The 23,875-nt window shown below is 35.6% G+C and overlaps 1 protein-coding gene across 1 annotated transcript; it reads left to right on the top strand.

Moving 5' to 3' along the window:
* Positions 1–2,296: 2,296 nt before the first annotated feature.
* On the top strand, positions 2,297–23,027 carry LOC149410087 (modular serine protease-like). Its single transcript, XM_089648939.1, has 7 exons — positions 2,297–2,372; positions 2,682–2,885; positions 3,426–3,593; positions 20,158–20,291; positions 21,060–21,239; positions 21,570–21,729; positions 21,964–23,027. The coding sequence occupies exons 1-7, from the start codon at positions 2,297–2,299 to the stop codon at positions 22,188–22,190; spliced, it is 1,149 nt and encodes a 382-aa protein (XP_089505065.1). The 3' UTR covers positions 22,191–23,027.
* The last annotated feature ends 848 nt before the right edge of the window (positions 23,028–23,875 follow it).

Genomic DNA, 23,875 nt, shown 5'->3' with positions numbered 1-23,875 from the left:
CAAATTATACATTATAGATTCGAAGAATTTTGCAAAACATGATAAAATACTGATTGGTCGATAATTTTTCATAAAAGACTGATCACCAGATTTATGTATTGGAACAATATGTGCATATTTTTCCGTTGTAATAAATTAAAAAGGTATCCTAATATTAAAGACGCGTTGGTGCGACATTGTAATAATTATGTTTTCTATAAGAAGGGATTTTATTGAAAGAATAAAATAAAGTAAAGTTAACAATATTTATTAATTAATAATTTAGAAACATGAGACTAAATAATTTTAATAATGGTTATAATTTTTTATAACCATTTCCTATTGTTTGCTGATGACCTGAAAATTTACACTATTATAAGAAATTTAATGGACTGTCTTGTATTGCAAAAAAACTTGGATTGATTATATAACTGGTGTAACATAAATGATTTATTTTTAAACATTAACAAATGTAATTCTATAAGTTTTTCTCGAAATAAAAATCCAATACTCTTTCAATATCATATTAACAATGTGAATCTTTCTACAGTAACATTTATAAAAGATCTGGGTGTCGTTTTTGATAACAAGATGACATTCGTCCCCCACATCGATGCAATCACGAATAAAGCACTTAAATGTCTCGGATTTGTATTAAGAACGTCCAAAGATCTAATGTATACTAATACACTCAAAACATTGTACATTACGCTTGTCAGAAGCATTCTTGAGTATAATTCCTCTCTCTGGTCGCCTCTATACAATGTACACTCACACAAAATTGAAAGAATACAACACAAATTTTTAAGGCATATAAATTACAAATTACATATTCCATTAGAAAATTTAAATTATAATTATTTAATGCACTTGATTAAACTACCTGAATTATCACAGCGAAGAAAAATCTGTGATGCTTTATTATTATTTAAAATTATCAACGGTTATTTGGACAGCCCTGAACTAGTGAATATGATAAATTATCAAGTTCCCAATAAGTACAACACTAGACTTCATGCTCCATTTAATATAGTTGCTTCTCGCACTAATTTTATGTTCAACTCTTGTCTTCAGAGATTGCATCGTGTGGGGAATGAAACATGCTCTGTTGATATATTTTTTAATAAAAACATTGCTTCCTTTAAAAAGCGTATATGTATGCAGATATTAAGCAAAAATCCTGTTGATTGTTAACAATAACAAACTTAATACTCTGTAACTATTTTCATAATACCTTCTTCTTTTTGTATGTAATTGTTGTGTACCTTTTATTTTTGTCATAATAATAACAAACTTACGTACATTTATAATAGCAAAAAAAAAAAAAAAATAAAAAAAAAATATATATTTTAAATTACAAGAATATTACCTACTTTTATAAATCGCTAGAAAATGTTTTACACCACTGCCAACCGATATGCTTCGAGTATGTTTGTAATTATGTTTTGTGTAATATTGTGACAATTATAATTGCCGAATGTACTGTAGCCTGAGCCCAAATAAGTATTTGCTGTATATTATAATAAAACAAATAAAAAGTATTTGCTGGTTGAACTCCCTTCGTCCCCTATACTCCCTATAATAAAACAAATAAAAAGTATTTGCTGGTTGAACTCCCTTCGTCAAGGCGAGAACAAACAAATACATACCTAAATAAATTTTGTCATGTATCAATTTAGCTATTCACATGTAATTTTGTAATTGTTAACATACCTACTAGTTTATTTCTCTTTTATTGCAAGGAATTAACTCTACCTTAACTTATCTATTCACCTACTTACCTTTCATATTATGTTTACTTTTATTTTTATTTTCATAGTTTATCTTTTTCCATTTAAAAATGTTTCTGTATATTATGTTATGTAAAGCTTGTTATGTAAAAAACTTGTTATGTAAAAGCCCACCAGGGCGTTGAAATTAATAAATAAATAAAATAATAAACTCAAGGCCTTGTGCTAGGTCGAAGATCGCTAGCAACTTAATTGCTAGGAATTCCTAAAACGGGAATTCCTCCTAGTTGGGCAGTCAAAGTATTTTTTATCTACATGTGTCATTGTATCATCACCTGTACTAAATAAATAAATAAAATTAAAAATTAAATTATTAAATTAATTGTAACATTATGAATTACGCAAAAGTGACAAAATACCAGGAGATCAACTAACCTGTAATAAAGTATAGGGCGCCATGCGGAGATGATTAATCTCTACAAAATTTAGTAGTAATTTTAAGAAGACAGTGTTCAGTCAAATAAAAGTGAAACTAACTAACGCGACCGTTTCCGTCCAAGATCCTACGTCCAGTCTTGAAGTACAAGATGTCTTCTCCAGCCGCTTGCCCGCTTGTAACTGAAGTTCCCGTTGCCGGCCAAAAACCCATCCTCTCGCGTTCAAGTCTTCTACTTTTAATTTACGACGACATTGCGGCGTTGGCAGCTAGTGTTGGTGTCGCCAGCCAACAGAGATAAACGTAATGGTTCTTTCTTGCTGGCGAGGCAAATAAACTGTTAATAAGGTTGTGAACCATTTGGGGTGACCTATGGTAGAGGTGTTAGTTATAAAGTTGAAATTCTGAACATTTTCAATAGTAAGACCAATGTCATGGTTATTGAAAGAGATGGTTCAAAATTGCATTGTACTTTATTAGCTGTGAATGGTGAATTCTTTGAAAAGATTATCTATATTGTACTTCTCTTTTTCCAGAAAGTTGCGATTTGAAAATATCCTTTACCGTGAAGTACGTTTGTTACACCTCTTCCTACGCTAAGATAGCATGTCGTTCACCCGTTCCGCATGGCTCCCGCGTCCACTCTAGTTGCAAACCTGGACACGAGCACAGGACTAACCTTGATATTGTGACTTGCCTGGATGGACAGTTTGACAACAAAAAGCCAATTTGTAAACCAGGTAAATACTTTTCTAACTTTAGTTGCTTGTTTTCTTCTTTTTCGTGATCCCTACTCGAAGGACCAAATCGCGAACCGCCGTCCATTTCAACTCGACTGTTCACTTGAGAATTGCCCTTCTTTCTAGATAAAAAACAACCGTCCATGCAAGAAATAAATAATATATCTGTTGCCATCGTGTTGCGTTCATGTTAAACTAAGATTAACAGCACAGATCGTCGCGTCCTACCGATTCTGCTTAGTTATCGATGTTATTGATATGGCCATCGCAAGCCCCCTGATACTTAACGTGCTATATTCTCGTTTAAATGTTTCATATATGGATTATACAGAGAGTTACTGGATAAGACAGAATAGTGACAAAATTGAACAGGTTTGGTTCATAGAGGCTATGTGTGTTGTTTGTTTGGTATTTTGCTTCACTCTTCCGTAAGATTCTGTTTAGAAATTTATTGTGGTTGCTAAATCAACTTTCCTTACTTCAATCAAATGTAGCGTAAAGAGTTCAGGCATCACACGCTCCTCTTGTTTTATTTTTTAGTGTGCGGTCTGGAGAAGTCATTCGCCATCAAGCACATGGTGAACGCTCCCGAAGTCATTCAAAACACGTTCCCCTGGCACGTGGGCATCTACCAGTTTGACTCGGGCACCAGGAAGATGAACCAGATCTGTGGAGGAAGCATCATACACGTTCGCCTCGTCGTAACGGGTAAGACTTAAACTTGCTTCAAAATTATGCTATTTTACCGAGCGAAGAAACCAATTATTTTTTTATTATAAACTAAATGACATTGGCTATTCTACTGTTAAGTCTATTAAGGACCTTGGTGTCACTTTAGATCACAAATTTTCTTTTCGTGATCACTGTTATAAATTGTAGGGTCCTTTTAAATTAAATATCCGTTATTTGAGAACAATTCGAATAATTTTATTCACAATGAATGGACACTTCTTATGCACAACGTGAATACTTTTTACAGGGCGGTTCCTGTGTATCTTTAGAGAAGGTAAAACCTTTGATTGTTTAGTGGCAAGAGAGCGTTTTTAAAGAAACCTTTTACCTTTTATATGAAAAACTGTTATCAAACTACATTGACACAAATTCAACAAGCGGCAATACAGGAATTGTTTTTGCCGACGCGACTAATAACAAATAAATAGCAAAGGCAAGCACCTTTCATAAATAATATAACCTAAACTTTACAGGTGGCACTAGCGGTATATAATTAATCAAATGTACTGTGATCAAAATAATACATGCACCGTCTCGAAAGAAACTGAATTCACTAATTAAGGTTCTTTCCAATAAAAAACGAGAATATAGATACATATATATCGCCATTAATATTAGGTAACTATAAAATTTAAATTTTAAATTCATTGAAAGAAAAACAAAAAAATAATATAAAATAATAAAGGATTTTTTAACAAACACAACACAAATCTTGTTTGGCTTCTTCTTCTATTTTAATCTGGACGGGGTCCTTGTTTTGATTTCTATGAGAATAACCTTGTGCAAGAGGGGTCATTTGAGCCAGAGTCATCAATTTGAGCCAGGGTCATCAATTTGGTTACATCAGGTTTGTTACATCATTTTTTTTACATCAGTTTGTGGCGTGCGGAAAAACATTAATTGCGCGATCGTTCTATTTCTGCATATCGCACTTTTTTGAACGACACAGTCATTGGTGTTCAAAGATGTCCTCTGTGGGTAGCTGACAGATTTTTGTAATCGGTCGCACGAACGTCCCTTGTGATGTCCGGAGGGTGACTACCCTTACGATCCCATCAGCTCCATGTTGGGAGGATAAAATGCGAGCCATTTTTCATAGAGTGTGGGGTAAGTAATCTTCCTTCAAAATAACTAGATCATCTTTCTGGAGGGACCTCTGGTTGCTGGTTTGCCATTGGTTTCTCCGTTGAAGTTCTCCCAAATAATCCTTATTCAACCTGAACCAAAAGTATTGAATTAGTTCCGTCATTCTTTGATATTTATTTAGTCTGTTGTTTGTTACATCTCGGAAATCTTCTTCTGGAATAACAGATGCAAGTGTGCCAATAAGGAAATGGTCAGGAGTCAGAGGAATTAAATCATTAGGATCGTTAGACAGTGCTGTTAAGGGTTTGAAGTTGAGACAGGCTTCGACTTGACAATAGTACAGTATATAAAAGCCCAAAGTTAAAGATGAACCATTATTAATTCTATACAAGTGATATTTGGCATAGTTGACTGCAGCCTCTCACAGACCTCCTTGCGTTGGTGCGTGAGGCGTGATAAAATGCCATTCTATAGCCCTATTTGCTAAATATTCCTGAATTTTGTCACCTTTTTTCTCAAACTTTCATAAAGTTCCTCCAGTTTATTACATGCACCTTTGAAAGTAGAAGCATTGTCACAATATATTTTCTTGGGTTGACCTCTGTGAGTTTTAAACCGTCCTATTTGGTAGACGCCGGGCGGTACCACGACCAGGGAGTCGTCGTGGTCAGCGGGAAGCATCCTCGTCGGGAACATCGTCAGTTTCTGCGATCGGTGACTCCTCTTGAATAAGGAGCACGTCTCAGGCGCTTGCGGGTGGTTTGTAGGGGCCAGCGTGGATCTGAGTAGAGTATTTCTTTTTGCGAAGGGGTTGCCTTGAGAAAGGCAGTTGGGGGTGTGAGCGCCTGCTCAGGAGGCCGGCGGGATTCCTCCGGCCGGCAAAAGTATCGGGGCCTGGCTGTGAAAACACAAGCTAGACAGTAATGCTTTTGTGGCTATATTTCAAACCACAAAAACTGCGCAAACCAAAGTCCGGAAAGCTATATATAGGGTTTCACGAGTGGTCAAATGACTCTCTTCTTGTGCGAGGAGAGATTCCGAGAAACGACGATTCAGTGGCCGAAGCAATGGACAGGTCATATGGCCCACACACTGTTGCAGTGGACAATCTCCCACCAACCCGTATTAATTGGTCATGTAAAAACGGGAGCAGAGCATTTAAAGAATAAATTAAATTAATAACTATTACATTTAATTAATAACTATACTAGCAAACCACTGCCGATTACACACGGAGTTCCACAAGGAAGCATACTAGGGCCCGTTCTTTTCATAATTTACATAAATGAACTTTGCAGCATGGAAATAGATGGAGAAATAATTAGTTACGCAGACGACACAGTTTTACTATTTAAATCTAAGGATTGGAATAAGGTTTATAACATAGCGAATCTAGGAATCACGCAAGTGAAAAAATGGTTGGACTCAAATACACTCACACTAAACATATCGAAAACAAAATTTACAACGTACAGCATAACTAACACAGGACAGCCAAAAAACAATACAAACACCATAAAAATACACGAATGCATAAACACCAACATCTGCGATTGCCCCCCTCTAGAAAAAACAGAACAAATAAAGTATCTAGGAATCCTAATTGACCATAATCTTAGATGGACACATCACATCAAACAAATCACAAATATACTCCTCAGAACAATACACATTTTCCTAAACATAAGAAACATATATAAAATAAAACAATTGAAAACAATATATTATGCACTATGCCAATCAATAATAGAATATGGAATAATTGCTTGGGGAGGAGCAACAAACGCAGCTATCGCTCAAATAGAAATCGCACAGAAAACGATATTAAAGGTAATACTCAAAAAACATAAACTAACCGACACAGACCAAATATTTAAAAGCTGTGACGTACTCGATATACGCCAATTATATGTTAAAACACTACTAAACTACATTTTCGACCAAAAAAACAAACCCCAACAAACACAAAATATCACTAATAGACCGGTCAGACAAGCGTACAAAGAAAACATAAAAACTCCGACGGTAAACACTACCTTTGGACAAAGACACCATAAATACCACGCTATTAAAGCATTCAACAGTCTTCCACTTGAAACAAAAATTGAGGAAAATAAAAATAAATTCAAACACAAAATAAAAAAAATGGATTAAAGAACAAAAAGACAATATTACCAAAATTCTATAACATAAAAGAATAAAACATATACACGCAACACAAAAAAATATATAAAACACGCAACACGCACAAACACATATATCATTATAAATGCCGATTTACATTCTCTTAGATATTTTTCTTTTAGTGTTATAATTATATTTTAATTTTTAATCTTTATTTTTATTTTAAATTTATCTTTATTTTAATGTTGTTTTTCTTTTTTTTTAAATGTATAAATTCTTAAATTATAAAATGGGGGCCTCAGCACGGGTAAACAACCCAGTGAGGCCAACATTACTGAATTGAAATATGAAATATTGGAAAAAAAAATTATCAACCATAAAAAAAAGAACTATTTTTATTTACACTTCCATTTTTTATAAGGCTTCTCGTTCTGCCTGAAAATTGTATTTTTGTGACGATACAATTAAATATTTCAAGCTAATTCTCGTTCTTCATCGTGTAAATTTTCTGATATTTTAGTCTTTAGCTTATCACAATTATTTACGAATCTTAATACGTAGGCAGTTACACGCTTTAGTTTAGTTAAAAAAAAAAATAAATTTTAAAAGATGTCCTATTCTTCCGAATTAGTTGCAATCAAAACATTTTTTCCTTTAATTCACGGAGGGTTTGAACAAGATATTTTCGATAGCGGCCAACTGTTGTTTTCTCTAGTCAACCACTCTGGCCCATGCCACCATATTGAGGAATTCACTAGTTGTTTAGCAGTAGCTCCTCTTGATAATATATCTGCTGCGTTGTCAGAGGATGGCACACAACGCCATTGTTCTGGGTTACTAAGCACTTGAATTTCATTTTTGGGTTTGTCAGATAGAATTTTTTTTAAATTGTTCGGTCTGGCAATTTCAGCTTGGCCCGACTCGGATGACAAATCCAAGATAAAAGATCTCCATTTTCGTAACATCATGCCTGCAGACAGCAAAATGTAAATTAATTGACCTTTTAAATTTTTACAGGATTCCAAATTATCGTCTCCGGTCAATAGGTCATCCATGTTAAAATTGTTTTTTATGACTTGACTAACTTTATGAAAAGTAATTTGGTTATCCATACCAACTTGTTTGTAGGCATCTTGTAGCTAGGAAAGAGGAAGGAATTAACCCGTACTTTACAGTTTTCAGTTTTTAATGCTGAATCTCCTCTTCCGGTGACTCGCACCATACTATTTTCTGCAAGTTGCGGTCAGCTGTACTCACGTTTATCTGCCGATACATCTTCTCGATGTTAGCTGTCATGACATATTGGTGTTTTCTGAAAAGTAACAATTGGGTATATAAATCGTTTTGAATGACAGGTCCTACCATCAAGGCGCCATTCAGGGAAATTCCATTGGAAGTTTTGGCTGATCCGTCAAAAAAAAACCTCACCTTAGTGGTGGAGCTCGATTCCTTAATGAGGGCGTGATGTAGTAAAAAATATGAGAAATGATCTCCCTATAGTTTATTACATACCTCCGTTACCTAGTTCCTTGTATTCTCGCATAAATTGTACATGTTGCGATTTTAATTCTGTATTTGACGACAATTTTCTTTCTAAGTTTTGGAATCTTTTCTCCGCTGTTGTCAATGAGTTTCCTAATTGATCGATACAAGGACGGCTTGGTAAAGTTACTATGAATCTACCGTCTTCTTCTCTTGCATGAATAACTATGAAATTAGCCTCGCAAGCTTTTTCCTCATGATTTTGATATTTCATGGGGTTGACTTCTTCTAGATTGCAATTTTTTTCAATTTGACCCAACCTAACCTAACCTAACTTTCACAGATGATCAAAATAAAACACCAAATTAACAACGTGGTTAATAAATTTCTGGCAATCTTCGTTCCCTTCGATTGGAACTCCGTGAAAGCGTCCTCTCACCAGCTGAAAATACTCAGAACAGGGGTCTATCCAGGCTAACCATCTTAGGCTGGTCCTCTAACACCTTCGACAGAAACCGATGCTTTTACGGGATAACTCAACTACATCAAGAGCACGGGAAAAGCCGGCGCTGCCCTACTGAAATAGACGCTCTTCTGGTATCCAGGGTTTTCGACTTTGCTAACACAAAAACAGTCCCTATTAGGCAAACCAATTACCAATTTCGATTCCTTCGCTTTTGTCGCTTTGATAAGATAGGATAGCCTACGGAAAAGTCGTACACTTCGTCCCAAGCCAAACTTATGTGAACGAAAATCTCTATTGAAGGAATAGGAAAGCCAGACAGATATATTCTCTCGGCGGCTACCTTCAATCCGCTGTGTTATCCCGATTCAAAGATGAATGAAAATTATATGCTGACAGAAAACCCCCTGTAATAAATACAATACACCGTAGCCTTCACAAAGTTCGTAAAACGAAGTCGGAAGTAGGTATTGGTAGTACGTAGATATACGCACGTAGCTCTAATAGTTGAAATAATGGTGCACTCGCGGTACATGGCTAAGTGAGAGTGATGGTTGAATAAGTTATATTTAATTAAATATATTTTATGAATTCCGTATAACCTAGTCGTTAAATATTACTACTGGAGAATTATTAAATTCAATTCAATTAGTTTATTCCTTTAAAAACATTACAAAATTACATTTTATTTCGTTTTTAAGTACATTTTTAAAATGGTATTACATAATAAGTAAACGGTGTATAAACTATACCAGCATCAATAGAGCTTGCCTTTTAAAGGCAGCTTCACCGATGCTAAATATGTCGATATCCGAGTTAATTCTGTTCAACAGCAAGACTGCTCTCCCCACCGGCATGACCATTGGCAAGTTGGTCCTGCAGGCCGGGAGATAAAACAGTCTATGCTGTCGGTGACGGAGATAACCATCAGGAACATAGAGAATAATACTCTCCATGATAGTCGGATTTACTAACCATCCACGAATCAGTTTGAAGAAGTGTGATACAATATGCACATCTCTTCTGACCCGTAGATGGTTCATACCGAGCATGCCCAAGAGAAAGTCAGTAGGATAGAGCCACGGGTAGTAGCCATACTCCCTCAGGTAGAGGAATCTCAGAAATTTCTTCTGCACTCTCTCCAACATAAGGGAATACTTCACCTGATGTGGGCTCCAAACCACCGACCCACTCTCAAGCCTACTCCTAACCAACGCAATGTATAGCACTTGGAGAACCCGGGTGTCTCTAAAATTCATCGCAGTGCGTAGGACGAAGCCCAGCATTTTCAGTGAAGCACTACACGTCATTTCGATATGAGTATGAAATGTCAGCCTACTATCAAACATGATGCCAAGATCTTTCATAGTGGAGACACGTTTTAAACTTCGGGCATTCATGGTATACCGGTAAAACCAAGTATGACGTGCCCTTGTGAAAGAAAGAATGAAACATTTAGAAACATTGAATTCGATCCGATTCCGTTTACTCCAGTCAACAATTCTATTAATGTCCGATTGGAGTCGAATGCAGTCTTCTAAAGTTTTAATTTCCAAGAATAGTTTTAGGTCATCAGCAAAAAGAAGTGACCTGGAATGCAGAATATTTTCTGTAATATCGTTAATAAAAATTAGAAAGAGGAGCGGTCCTAAATTAGAGCCCTGTGGAACGCCTGAGAGTACAAGGAATAATTTTGACATGAATATTCCATGAGATACAAATTGCTTTCTTCCAGTAAAATAGCTTGCAAAGAATATGAGAAACCGTAAAGAAAAACCTATAGTTGACAATTTATTCAATAATATGTCATGGTTTACGGTATCAAATGCCTTCGAGAAATCATTATATGAGCAATCTACTTGGTAGCCCTTATCTAAAGATTTGGAAACATAATCTGTGAGTACCAGTAGGTTAGTATCTGTTGATCGACCTTTTCTAAACCCATGCTGTTCCGATATTAAGAAAGGCTCTACTTGAAACAGCACATGTTTATGAATTATCGATTCGAATAACTTAGCCGGGGCGGAAAGTATTGCCACTGGCCTGAAATTTTCGACAGATGTCTTTGATCCACTTTTGAAAATGGGACAAATTTTTGAGACTTTCCAGGAATCAGGAAATACACCAGTATCTAAAGATAGGTTGAATATAAAACTTAGTGGCATTTTTAAAAATTCAAGACATCCTTTTAAAAAAAATACTGGAAGAAAGTCTGGCCCAAGTGAATGTGTATGCTTCATGTTATTTTTTTATTTTTTTTATTTTTTTATTTTTTATTTATTCACATTTAAACCCGCTAAACTACTTGTGTAGTTTGTCAGCAGGGACATAGAGACAACATTTATACACTCATAAGATACAATTTGAACGGTACATAATTACATAAATTGGTTACATTGCAGAAAAGTTTAAATAGCAGCATAAAAGCCTTATATAATAAGCAAGTAAAAATAAATGTATGAACAAATTAGTATTATCAACATAAAACATAAAAGCCTTATAAAATAAGCAAGTAAAAATAAATGTATGAACAAATTAGTATTATCAACAAGTACATCAATAGTTTCATAAATAGAGGTAGGTAGTCAGGTATTACAAAATAATTGTTTTTCCATTTTCTAAGAATATGAATTCCATTTCAGGGGCATCAGTATAGATCATTATTATCCAATAACCATTTCCTTAGATTATATTTAACATTAGCAGTATACATGTTATTATTTTTAATTGTCATTGGTAATAAGTTAAACATTTTGGGTACTATATAGTTTAAAGTTCTTTCACCATATTTATTAGTACATTTCGGAACTACCAGTCCTTCATTTTGAGTGAATCTTGTGTTATGTTTATGGCAAACTCTTTCCCTATACAATGAATCAGACAATATAACATGTTGACTTACAATATTATAAAACAATAATCCTCTGACAGGTAAAATATTCAGAGACTTGTATATTAATTTAATGTTACTTCTGTGTTGATTGTCATATTTATGGATTAACAATTTTATAATGGAGTTTTGTAATGTTTGTATATAGCTTATATTAGTTTTACAAGAATGTCCCCAAGAAGTAATTCCATAACGTATAGTGGATTCAGCCAGAGATAAGTAGATTAACTTTAAAGTACTTATAGGCACGAAATATTTTATTTTATATATCCTACCCACAATAGCTCGTAGACGTTTACAAACATTAGCAATTTGTACATCCCATTTCATGTAGCAGTCAATAGTAACACCCAAATATACATAACTTTTGACAAAATCAATGGTTTCACATGAACAGGGCTGTGCAACATTTTTATGTATGCAGTCAAATGTGTGTGTATATAATGAAGGAATTACATTACATCTGGCGTGTGGAGATCTGATGTGCATAATTTTAGTTTTTTTGGCGTTTATAAAGAGGCCTGCATCATGCGACCATTTCAGTAGGGCAATAAAATCATGTTGCATAAGGTTCATTGCAGTAACCAGATCTTCGTGCGATATTACGAGCGCCGTATCGTCTGCATATACAAAATGTTTAACAAATGAAAACAATTTTCTCATAATTGAGACATAAATAATATAAAGGGTTGGCCCTAGAATTGACCCCTGTGCAACACCTGTTGAGATATATTTTCTTTTGCTAAATTTTTTAAGAATTTTTACTCTTATTTGTCGATCAGTTAGTAAATTTTTTAATAAAACTAGCAGCTTTCCTCTAATTCCTATTGCCTCCAGTGTTTCTAATAGTTTATTTGTATCAATGGTATCAAATGCCTTAGAGTTATCTATGAATAAAACCAAAACTTGTTTTTTTAGATTTAATTCATAATTTATGTGATTTGAAAATTCCTGAAGCAGCATTTCCGTACTTTTTTTCTTTTGAAATCCATATTGGTTGGGATCCAACAAAGAGAAAGATTCTAGATATTTATTAAGTTTTATGGAAATGTATTTTTCAAGTATTTTTTCTAGGGCTGGCAATATGCTTATTGGCCTATAATTTTGAATATCTGTATGTTTGCCCCCTTTGTAAATTGGCCTAATGATGCTACTTTTTAGTTCATCTGGTATTACTGCTTGCGATAAAATTAAATTGATAAAGTGTGTTATAACAGGCCCTAAAATATTAATATGTGTCTTAATGTCAAACATTCGAATGTTGTCAATCCCTGGTGACTTTGAATTGTTTAATTTGCTAACAATAATATTGATTTCTTGGCAGGTAGCTCTGGGTAGGTACATACTATGTTGCACTTCATTCGGCCTGACGGTCGATGCTAAATAATCACATTTATGTATCATAGAGTTAACACTATTTGTAAAATATTCAACAAACTTATCTGCTACGGTTTCTTCATTATTCGTATTTAACATATATTTCGAGATTATTTCGTCACAACTACTTTTGGACTTGCGTCCTAATAATTTATTTATTTCATCCCAAGTTTTTTTTGTATTTCCAAAATAATTTTTGAATTTATTGTTAAAAAAGGTAGACTTACATTTAATAATTTCTTTTGTCACCTTATTTCTGAAAGTTTTATATTCCAATTCAAAGAATTGATTGCTAGGAAAATTCTTCCACCTTCTGTACAATGAATCTTTTTTTTTAATGTTTTCTAAGATATTAGAAGTTATCCAAGGTTTTATTGACAGAGGTCTTTTTTTGGGTTTATAATTCATAACGATTTTACTCTGTTCATACAAATTCTTAAAGTTGTTTTTAATTTTACTATATAGTATATTGCAATCTTGTTCCTCAAGCAAGGAGTGCCACTTAAAATTATGAATGTTTTTGTCGATTTTGTTTTGCGATAAAAACGAAATTCTTTCCCCGTGTTCTGGGGCTTCTTTCCTTGCACTATATTTAATATTAACTGCAGTTAAAAAGTGATCCGCTATAGTAATATTATTACATACACACGAGGAAAGAGAATCGCTTTGTTTACATCCACTGTTAAATCGGACAAATATGTGGTCTAAACAAGTACGAGTAACTTTTCCTGCTAAAACTGCTTCTCTAGTTACGTCACAAATACATTTGATTAAATAATTATCCGACATTATATTTTCATATGCCATAATAATAGGGTTTTGACAATTTAACAAGTCTAGATTAATATCTCCTATAAGTAAAACATTTTCTTTGGGGCTTATAGTATGCAGAATGGCAGATATTTCATTAAGAAATTGTGGTTGGCTAGAGTTGGGGGGGCGGTATATTGCTATGATGTTTAAAATACTCTTGTTTGGAAGTGTCATAGAGCCAAGCACACATTCAAAATGATTTGTTTCTATTGTTTTCTGTTGAAATGTGAATTCATTTCGAACATATAGCAATATACCTCCTCCAGATTTTTTAGTTCGGCAATAGTTGTAACAATTAAATCCAGGAATATTATACAGACAGACAAGATTCGGTGTTATAGCCGTTTCACATAACATTAACACATGAATATGCTTCCAACAAGTATTTAAGTAGACATTCAAAGTATCCCAGTATTTATAAATCGATCTAACATTCAACTGAACAATATTAATATTTTCCATATTGTAGTTGCTATGAAACTTTAGCCAATCACAGAAATTATGAGTATTTTCGTAATCTACCTCGTCATCTTCTTCAATGTAATTAGACGCCATAATCAATAGTTGCAAAGTCCTTGGCAAGGGCAGCCTTGTAGGCCGGGCAGGAGTCCTTGTCTCCAGTCGGATGTGCAGCGGGCTTCCCAAATCTTGTACAGGTGGCGCAGACAGGCTCGGCGGCGGCTTTTGGGCAGTTTATCCGGGCGTGACCTTCGCCTGCGCAGTGTCCACATCTTTGCTGGTCCTTGCAAAACTTGAAGGAATGTCCGATCATTTGGCACTTGGAGCACACTGTAAGTCCAATGAAGTCACGAACACGGCACACATTCCAGTCCACAAAGACTTTCCCTTGCTCCACCAGCACGTGACGAATGTGGGCAGGAACCTCGAAGACCCGGTGGCAAGTTGATCCAGTTCGAGCGCCAGCAAGGTGACTTAGCTTGCAACTTTTTACTGCGAAATCTAGGCCTGCTTTGTCCTGGGCTCCTGCTAAGGCATTTTTTAGGAAGCACTCGTCCGTTAGGTCACGAGGAACGTTGAAGAAAATCACCCTTGGAAGCCGTTTTGTTGGTAATCGAGCGCGTAGAGTGTCCGAGTTTGCTAGACATGGGGTTTTCAGTATTTTATCCTGATCTTCTTGTGTTGCAGTATGGATTACAACACCTTTGTTTCTGATACTCCTAATGCCCGTCACACGGATTCCAAGTTCTGATGGTCGTAATGTATCTTTTAGTAGCTGTTTCGTATCGTCGCTATCTTTTGTAGAATCCAGCTTTGGGAAGATGCATACAGCAGGTTTGGGGGTCCCAACGTTAAGTCCTGAGCGGTTGATTGATGGTATCATCTTCTGTGGGCCATTTTTCACAATATCGGCAAACGATAGGCTTGCTTCCGTGGCATCGGCTACTCTACGCATCACTGGTCCTAGATCTGACTCCAACTGCAATATTTTTTCTAACCTGTGTTGGTTTTCTGCTTTTTCAATCGCGATCTCTCCCTTTGCCACTATTAATTTGGCATTGACTGTTGCCAGATCAGCTTTGAAGCCCTCTCGTTCCAATAACAGCTGTGAAACTGATCTGAATACAGCGGATACATATGCGCTTATCCGCAGTTGTTGATCCTTTGAGACTCTTGACTGCTTTTCAGCAAGGACATCTTGGAGTGCTCTTAGACTTGCTTCAGTGTCGTTCAGTATCTGGACTGAGGACACTGGGATTTCACTCTCATTTTCAGACACGTCGGAATAGTCCGATGCTCCGTCAGATTCCTCATCTTCAACCACTGGAGAAATCATTCCCGAGGCCTTTTTTTGTGATGGGGACGTCATCTTATCTAGCATTCTTTTTTTACGCCGATGGCAGCATTCATCAGGCATCGGTGGGATGGACATTTCAATGAGAACAAACACACAATCTTAGGTTGTTTTAAAAACTTTCGATAAAAATGTTTAGAATCCGCTAGAATAGTATTATTTTATTACTGTTTTATCAAATAAACTTTTTTGGCACTTAAATTTTCCATATAAATACTGTTTGCACACGAATTCGGAGGTTTTTTTTAGTTTTTTTGCAAGAGCAAAGTGTAAACACGAACTGCTGTCACTGCGATTATTGTTACAGTGAATTAATTGAAGATTTAACATCTGATTCGTCTATATGACTTATATCAATGTTTTGGGCTCCCTTCACATTCATCTTGGAAGCAGAAATGGGATTTAGTAATGGAGGCTCGTTACTGTACACTGATTGGAAATGAGTTGCAAATGCATTGGCTACATCCGCTCCTCTAACTTCCCGATCACCATGCATCATGATGTCTGTTATACCACCATCTTTGCGCAGTGATTTTACGTAGTCCCAAAATGCCTTGGGATCATGCTTGATATCACTCTCTATTGAGTCGACATACGTTCGGAATGCTATATGAACATTTCTTCTAACAACTGCTCTGAGGTTACTGAACATTTCATACTCATTTTGGTCACCAGTAGCTTTCCATTTTTTGTGGTGAGCATGTTTTATCTCAATGCTCCTGATGGTATCTCTAGTGAACCACTTCGGATATCTACGTCCACCTCTGTTGGGAGGTTTCCTAGGGAAGCAAGCGTCAAATACATTATAAATACATGAATAAAAATGGTGTAGCGCCTCATTAACGGTATCGAATTTAGAAAGTTCATGCCAATCCAATTGGCTCATCATCTGATAAAGTTTGACAAAATCACCCCTACCAAAAATCCATCCCCGCAAAGTGCCGTCTGTAGTTTTAGGTAATTTGGTAGTCTTCGTAGGCTTTTTACAAGAATACCGGAACTCTAATGCGGGGTGATATTTGTCCTCATATACGAGGGGAGAATCGCTATGTATGACATTTAATTCAATGTTACACAAAACTAGATCTAACAACCTCAACTCAGAATTGGGAATACCATTATTCTGGGTGAGCCCAAACACTTCGCATAAAAAATTGAGGTCATTTTCAACATCCTTGCCGCTACGCGCTGAATGGATGTTGAAATCTCCCAAAACAATAATATTCCTTCCTCCGAGAAGATCCACGTTTTCGTGAAACTTATCGAAGAATAGTTGATATGTTTCCAGAGTTGATACCGGTGGAAAATATATTACACATATAAAAGTAACAGACAAATCGATTGTAATTTTTATCCACAAGTCTTCGATGTCAGCTTCCAGATCAGGCATGTGTTCGGCCTTAAACTTAGTTTTGACAGCCAAAAGGCAGCCTCCGCCTTGTCTGTGGCCACTACCACTATCTCTGTCCTTTCTGTACACTTGAAAACTGTCATCGAATAACTCCTGGTTGCACACACTGGAGTTCAGCCAAGTCTCAGTGAGCCCTATTACATCGTAATTGTTTACCAAAACGTTAGAATAAAATAGAGAACATTTAGTTTTTAGTCCCCTCACGTTTTGGTAAAAGAAATGAAAACTATTGTACTGTCAACTATGTTTAATATTTGGTAGCCGTGGTGTAATTACCTTATTGACCCATTCTTTTAAAAACGAATGCTTAGGCCAATGCTTAGACTGCAGTAATTCTGCCACCGCTGACTCGGGTACACCGATTTTAAATGATGCATATTCTCCCCTCGTTTTGATTTTTGTTATCTTGAATGAGGAGATACTGACAGATTTACTTATTGTTTTGAGGTGCGATGTTAAGTCATCTACTGTAGTGTCTGGATGCAAGGGGTAAAGATGGAAGTATTTCACTTCCTCCTGGTCCTTTTGACTACCTCGTACGGTGATGGGACGCCGTTTACGATTACGATTAATCAAAGTCCAAGGTTGACTTCCTGGAGTTTGACTTAAGGGCGGTGCATCTGCTTTAGCTCCATCGGGCGGGGGCGGTGCATCCACATCAGTTCCGCCGGCCGGTGGCAGCGCATCACTATCAGATGGCGTGGAGGTAGACGCTGTGGAGGTAGACGCAACGGGTGTCACATCAGGAGTACTTCGGGATGAAGCATACGGGGAAGAAGATTGTCCCTTGTCTGAAGCGTTACTCGTTTTTTTCCCTCTTTGGGAGGCTTTTGCAGCCTGTGAGCGGGTTATTATTTTTCCGACGGCCAAACTTGCAGTGTCATCTGAGGTACGAGTCGGCTTAGTAGACGGGTCGACGTGCGGGGGGAACGGAACGGGGAAACTGGGCCCGGCAGTTGCAGTTGTATTGTCTGCGGTAGCAGCGAGCGGGGGCGGTGAGGTGGCGGTGACGAGGGGCGCTGGCGGGCCGAGTGTGTCGCCTGTAGCGAGAACGGGAATGTTGTGCACACATGTACCTGCAACCGCAGTTTCACTATTGTATAAACTACCGACAATTACTGGTGACGTTTTTAGAATATTTTTAACAACATTCAACTCACTAGTTAAATTGTCCACTTTAACCGAGAGAACTTCGATGGCCATCGTTAGCAAACGAAGCGCATTCGTTTCCTCGTTGATATCCATTAGGATAAACTTGTAAACTTGTAAATTATTTAATAAATTAAAATTACGGCGCGCGGCGAAAAACACGTACGTCCTGCCGGCGAATTTAACAGTAACCTAATCATTTTAAATTGCGAAAAATAGTCTAACTCATAACCCAAATAATGCGCACTGTTCAATAATCTAAAGTGTTAAAACTAACCAAGTGCCCAGGCGGCTTTAACACAATATGTGATTTATGACCCCTTATTGTAAAAGGGTCCGGACTTAAAATTCTTCTGTTGAAGATTTTAACATAATTACCGATAGTATTCAAGTTAAATACCCTTACTTCAAAATACAATTGTATTATTTTATTGATTGGAACGCATTTACCTCTCTAAGAAATCCACAAGAAATAAGGGTTAATAATTAGTTTATAATAGGACTTACCAATTCATCATCTTAGTGCATTCCAAATAATTATAAGAAACAACCACACTCACATGCAGTAAAATACTCATGCTGTTAGAAAACCACACTTTCTACACTAAATGATTTTAGCCGCGTTCGTGTCCCGACAATGAAATTTTTTGTTGACGCGTCTCCCAACTTTTAATCGCCTTGACTATATTACAACGCTGACCGATCCTGGCTATGCTCGACCGACTTTGAATTCCCCCTGATCTTCACTATCTGAATCTCCTTGCCCGTCTTCCAACGCTTTCAAACCCTGACTATCTTGACTCTAAAGTACTTGGCTTCATAAATAGAATCACCTCTGATTTCGATAGTATTATGTTTGTTGGTTCGCCTTTATCTAGAATATGCCTGCGTCATTTGATCTTCATTCTATGATGTTCACATTAATCATATCGAATAAGTGACATTGCTTGGAGGTTAAGGCTTGAAAGAGGCTATTACTCATACGATGAACTTGAAGTAAAATTAAATCTTTCTTCTTTTGAAAACGTAGTAAGGACTTTGATCTCATCTGCATTTTCAAAATTATTAACAGTATGATTGACTCACCTACTTTATTGTAACTCACCCCTTTCAATATCCCTTCCCGTAGACTCAGAAACAATTATTTGTTTTTCCTCGATCAACTCTCTCAAATTATTTATACCATTCACCAATGTCCTGAATGTCCAGACTTGTCAACTCAAGTCAGGAACTTGAATTTTTGGTGTAAGCCTACGTAAATGATTTCTGCCAGTCACTACGCAAGTAATATTTTGTATTGATATGGCTGAAGTCGTGAACTCCATCAAAACCATTGCATCATATTAGATATCAGATAGCATCGTGTAGTATGTAATGTGGTAATTGGACTTGGTTCGTCAGTAAATAACGGCATACGACATTAGTAGAAAAGCTGGTGTTATATTTAGATATCCCAACCAACTTTACTTTGTTCTCTTCACCCGTAAGGGCAACTAGGTTATATTCATTACTCTGTGGTTAAAATTCTATGAATAGCGATATTTTTAACACATTCCTATGTTGGAAGGTATTTCCAATTTCCATTATGCATTATTCTTTCCATGGTTAAAGCATTGACTGCCCAAAACTTTAATATGAATTATACTTGTGAGAGAAAAAAAAGAGGGCGTGACCAAAACTCTGAACTTAGAACCTTGGCTTTATGCCTAACGCATGTTTCCATTATTCTATCGAAATATGTTTATTTACCACAATTATGAACAAAATAATTAAGACCTTTTTTTTAAATTAAGAAAATTTTTTCGTGATTGAAATCTTTATATTCTTATGTTTTATTAAAAGTAAGCTAGTGTTCGTGAAGATTTTATCCGAAAAAATTGGTAAATAGATGAAATCTTTCATGTAAATTTTCTTTTCCGTTTTTTCTGGCAGCCGCCCATTGTTTTTACGACGAGCAATCAAAAATTTCAAAGGAGGCCAAGTATTTCCGAGTTGCCGCTGGGAAATTTTACAACGCGTGGGACCATCAGCTGGAGAGGAACCGCGGCCAGGTGCAAAAAGCTGAGGTATGCTACAATTAAAAAAAAAACCACCAACTATATACTCCATAATATTCCCAAATTAAATTAATTATTATAATTGTTGGACAACAATAGGAAAAATCCAATAAATAATACGCAGAACAGTACTCTTCAAAAGGATGAAATATTATAATGCGCAGTTGGAAACTATAAAGTCTGCACCAATTGGTAGATTCAAGATAAGATGGGTCATAGAAGCCACACTAAGCAAAATGAAATGTGATAGTATATAAATTTATCATATGTTACTTACACTTACACTAATCACGTCTTACACGTACATTAATCAACAATGTTTATACGAATTATGATATTTCTTCTTCCGCATTAAAACAATTTTTTATAACAATCTTGCAATATTCTCGCCAGATGTATTGTCGTTTGCAAGGTCAGATCCTATCCATGTTTGACGTCCTGGCATATGAATATACGAGTATACTCGTATATACATAATGAATATACGTATATACGAGTATACTCGTATACTCGGGTGAATATACGAGTATACTCGTATATTCACCCGAGGCTGCCAACTAAGGCTTCTGATGCTTCCTATATGCAGAATAAACTAAGTGTGTAAACTAAGTAAACTGTGTAAACTAAGTTATAAGCTTTCTGAATTTCTTGCGAAACGCCATCGTTTTTACAATACGTGTTGTTTTTTAATAAATATATTTAGATATTCCAAAATCGAATTTTTTACGAAATGTTATCGTTTTTATAATACGTGTAATTTTTAATAAATGTTTTTAGGTATTCAAGATACTTCTCCACAATAAATACGGGGGCCATGAGCAGCACTACCAGGACGATGTAGCGCTGGTGATATTAAAGAAACCCTTTCACTTCACCACCGCGGTGCAGGCTATCTGTTACGACCTGTATGACGAGGAACTCAACAGACACCAACTTTCACCCAACAGCGTCGGGAAGGTTTGGCTGTTTATAATTATAAAGATTGAATTTTTTGGGTTGCCATTTAGCCAAAATTTCAGACATTGTTGTAGAGTCCATCACTATGTCCTGCATGTCCTGCATGCTGAAGGTCCTCTCATCTGAAGCTCTCTCTACATGACAGTCCATAAACGTTTTTGAAATCTGCGGAATCCTTTTTTAAAACGTATTCGTATTTCAAAAAATGTATTACGTTATTACTAACCTTTTCTTGGTTTCATGTCTGTTTAGCTTCTCGGTTGAATTTTTTGTTTGTCTATATTTCTATACGCGAAAATAACGTATTCGTAAAAATAATTTGTTTTTCAGGTAGCAGGCTGGGGAGTGACTGAAAACCATGAAACTTCTAATAAACTGCGGACCCTTAACTTGCCAGTTGTAGAGCGAAGTGTGTGTACCAAGGAGCTAAGCCAATATCACTACACTGGCTTTCTTACTTCTGACAAGTTTTGTGCAGGCTATCTCAATGGTTCGTACGTTTTGAACAATTTATTACGCGAACTTTGGTTAAAATTTACAAAAAAGTAAAATTTTACACAAATTTACAACTTACAAAACTTAAATTTAAAATTTACAAAAACTTTAAAAAGTACAAGAATTAAAAAAATTTCTAAAATTTAAAATTTACACAAATTAAAAATTTATAATAAGTTTAGTTACAAAAATTTTATATTTAAAATCCAAAAAAATATATAATTTTCAGGGTCCGCAGTGTGCAAGGGTGACAGCGGTGGAGGGTTGGTGTTCCCCTTGAAGTACACCGAGCGGAACCGCTGGTACCTCCGCGGCGTGGTCAGCAACGGCCCCCTAAACGAGGACAAGACATCCTGCCGCCCCAACACCTTCACTGCCTTTACAGAGATCTTCAGCGTGAGGGACTGGCTGAGCAACACCCTGAAACCACTGATCGGATATAATGATAATGATTAATATTGATTAATATTTTGTAGGACAGATATTTATTTAATATGTTGAATAAAGTATATATATAAATAAAGTAATCCTAAAAGTACCATTCGACACAGAATCAAGCGAAATTTACAAAACATTAGAAGTCTTGTCAATGAGACAACTTTATGCCAAATCTGCATTACTACACCTCCTCCAACACAAACTCCATATTCCAATTCAACCAAAAACCTCGTTAAAAACCAGATCCTCAAAAAATAAAACACTAAACATACCGATAACACACACCACACACGGACAAAGACACTTTCAATACTACGCTACTAAACTGTTTAATTGTATGTCCATTACTCTGAAGCAACTACTAACTGCAAATACATCCGCAAACATTCACAAAAAACATATCACAGCCTGGATCAAAAACCGAGATATTTTATTTTTTCAAAACATAATAACTTCAAACCAAACATAACTAAACCATAAAAAGTGTATAATAAATAAACACGTTTTTCGAGATTTTACCAACTATACTCACACTTACAATACAAATATATGCACTTACATAATATATGTTAATATATATTAATAATTTTTTTTTAGATATTTATTATGAATATTCAATTTACAAAAAAACCAAAAAAATTAAAAAATTAAAATTAAAACTTATAATAAATAAAAACTTTCTTCTAAAACACATAAATACTTGTCACACCTATACATAACCACGTAAACACCTCAGCACAGGTTCTCCTAGTGAGGTGTTCACGAAACATACAATATTACTCACATACAGTTTCACCTTCTCAAACCTACCTTACAAACAACATATTATAGTTATAAGTTTGAAATATATCATATACAAATATAAATAATTATGTGAAACTGTAAATTATATATAGAAATAAATTTTTTTTAAAAAAGTACTGATTTTGAGAAAAATAGCTTTCGTTAACTTTATACTAATGTTGATTATTTAATCTTCACACATCTGATGGAGACTGCAGTGCTGTCCGATACGTTGGCTAAAGAAGGAGTTAGCGCAACACGGCATAATACCCACAAAATAAACCACTATAATTCTTTTGTCTTTTTTTCTTAAAAAATCTTATCTTATTTTTTTTCTTTTTATATTGTGCTATGACTGTCAATAACTATCATGTATGTAAATGACCGTTATTTCTAAATACATAAATAATCCGTTAAAGAAATAAAATGTTTCAACAATTTCAGCAGAATAAGATAAAATTGAGCTTACGCAGGTACTTCAGGAACGCAGACACGTCCACAATACACTATTGTCGGTATAACCTCTTCGGTGAGTATTGCAGAAAGCCTGCGGCGGAATTCCGCAAGTCACATGCTCAGGCCACCACTATATTCTTACGTATTCTATATTATGTGTTGGAGGAGGTGATTAAAACACCGGTCAAACAGGTATAACTTTACTTGATAACTTCCAGAGGCAAAAGGAACTCCAGTCAGACATTCTTAAAATAGTAGTTCTGCGAACAGTAGACCTCGCATCCAAAAAAGTAACTATGATTTCTCATTTAAAAAATCTAAACCAAAATTTCCTTTAATCCAACAATACAGGGCAATTGCGATTCTCCCGTCTGGAACCCACATTACAACATTTATGGACAAGCTATTAAAAGTGTAAAAAATAAAAAATTGTTACGTTTTCTATGTTTTAAAATGGATATTAG

The sequence above is a fragment of the Hesperophylax consimilis genome, chromosome 28 (genome assembly GCF_061612785.1).
Source record: "Hesperophylax consimilis isolate HC1 chromosome 28, BYU_Hcon_1.0, whole genome shotgun sequence".
NCBI lineage: Eukaryota > Metazoa > Arthropoda > Insecta > Trichoptera > Limnephilidae > Hesperophylax > Hesperophylax consimilis.
The sequence above is the reverse complement of the archived record's forward strand: the minus strand, read 5'-3'. Positions and strand labels throughout refer to the sequence as shown.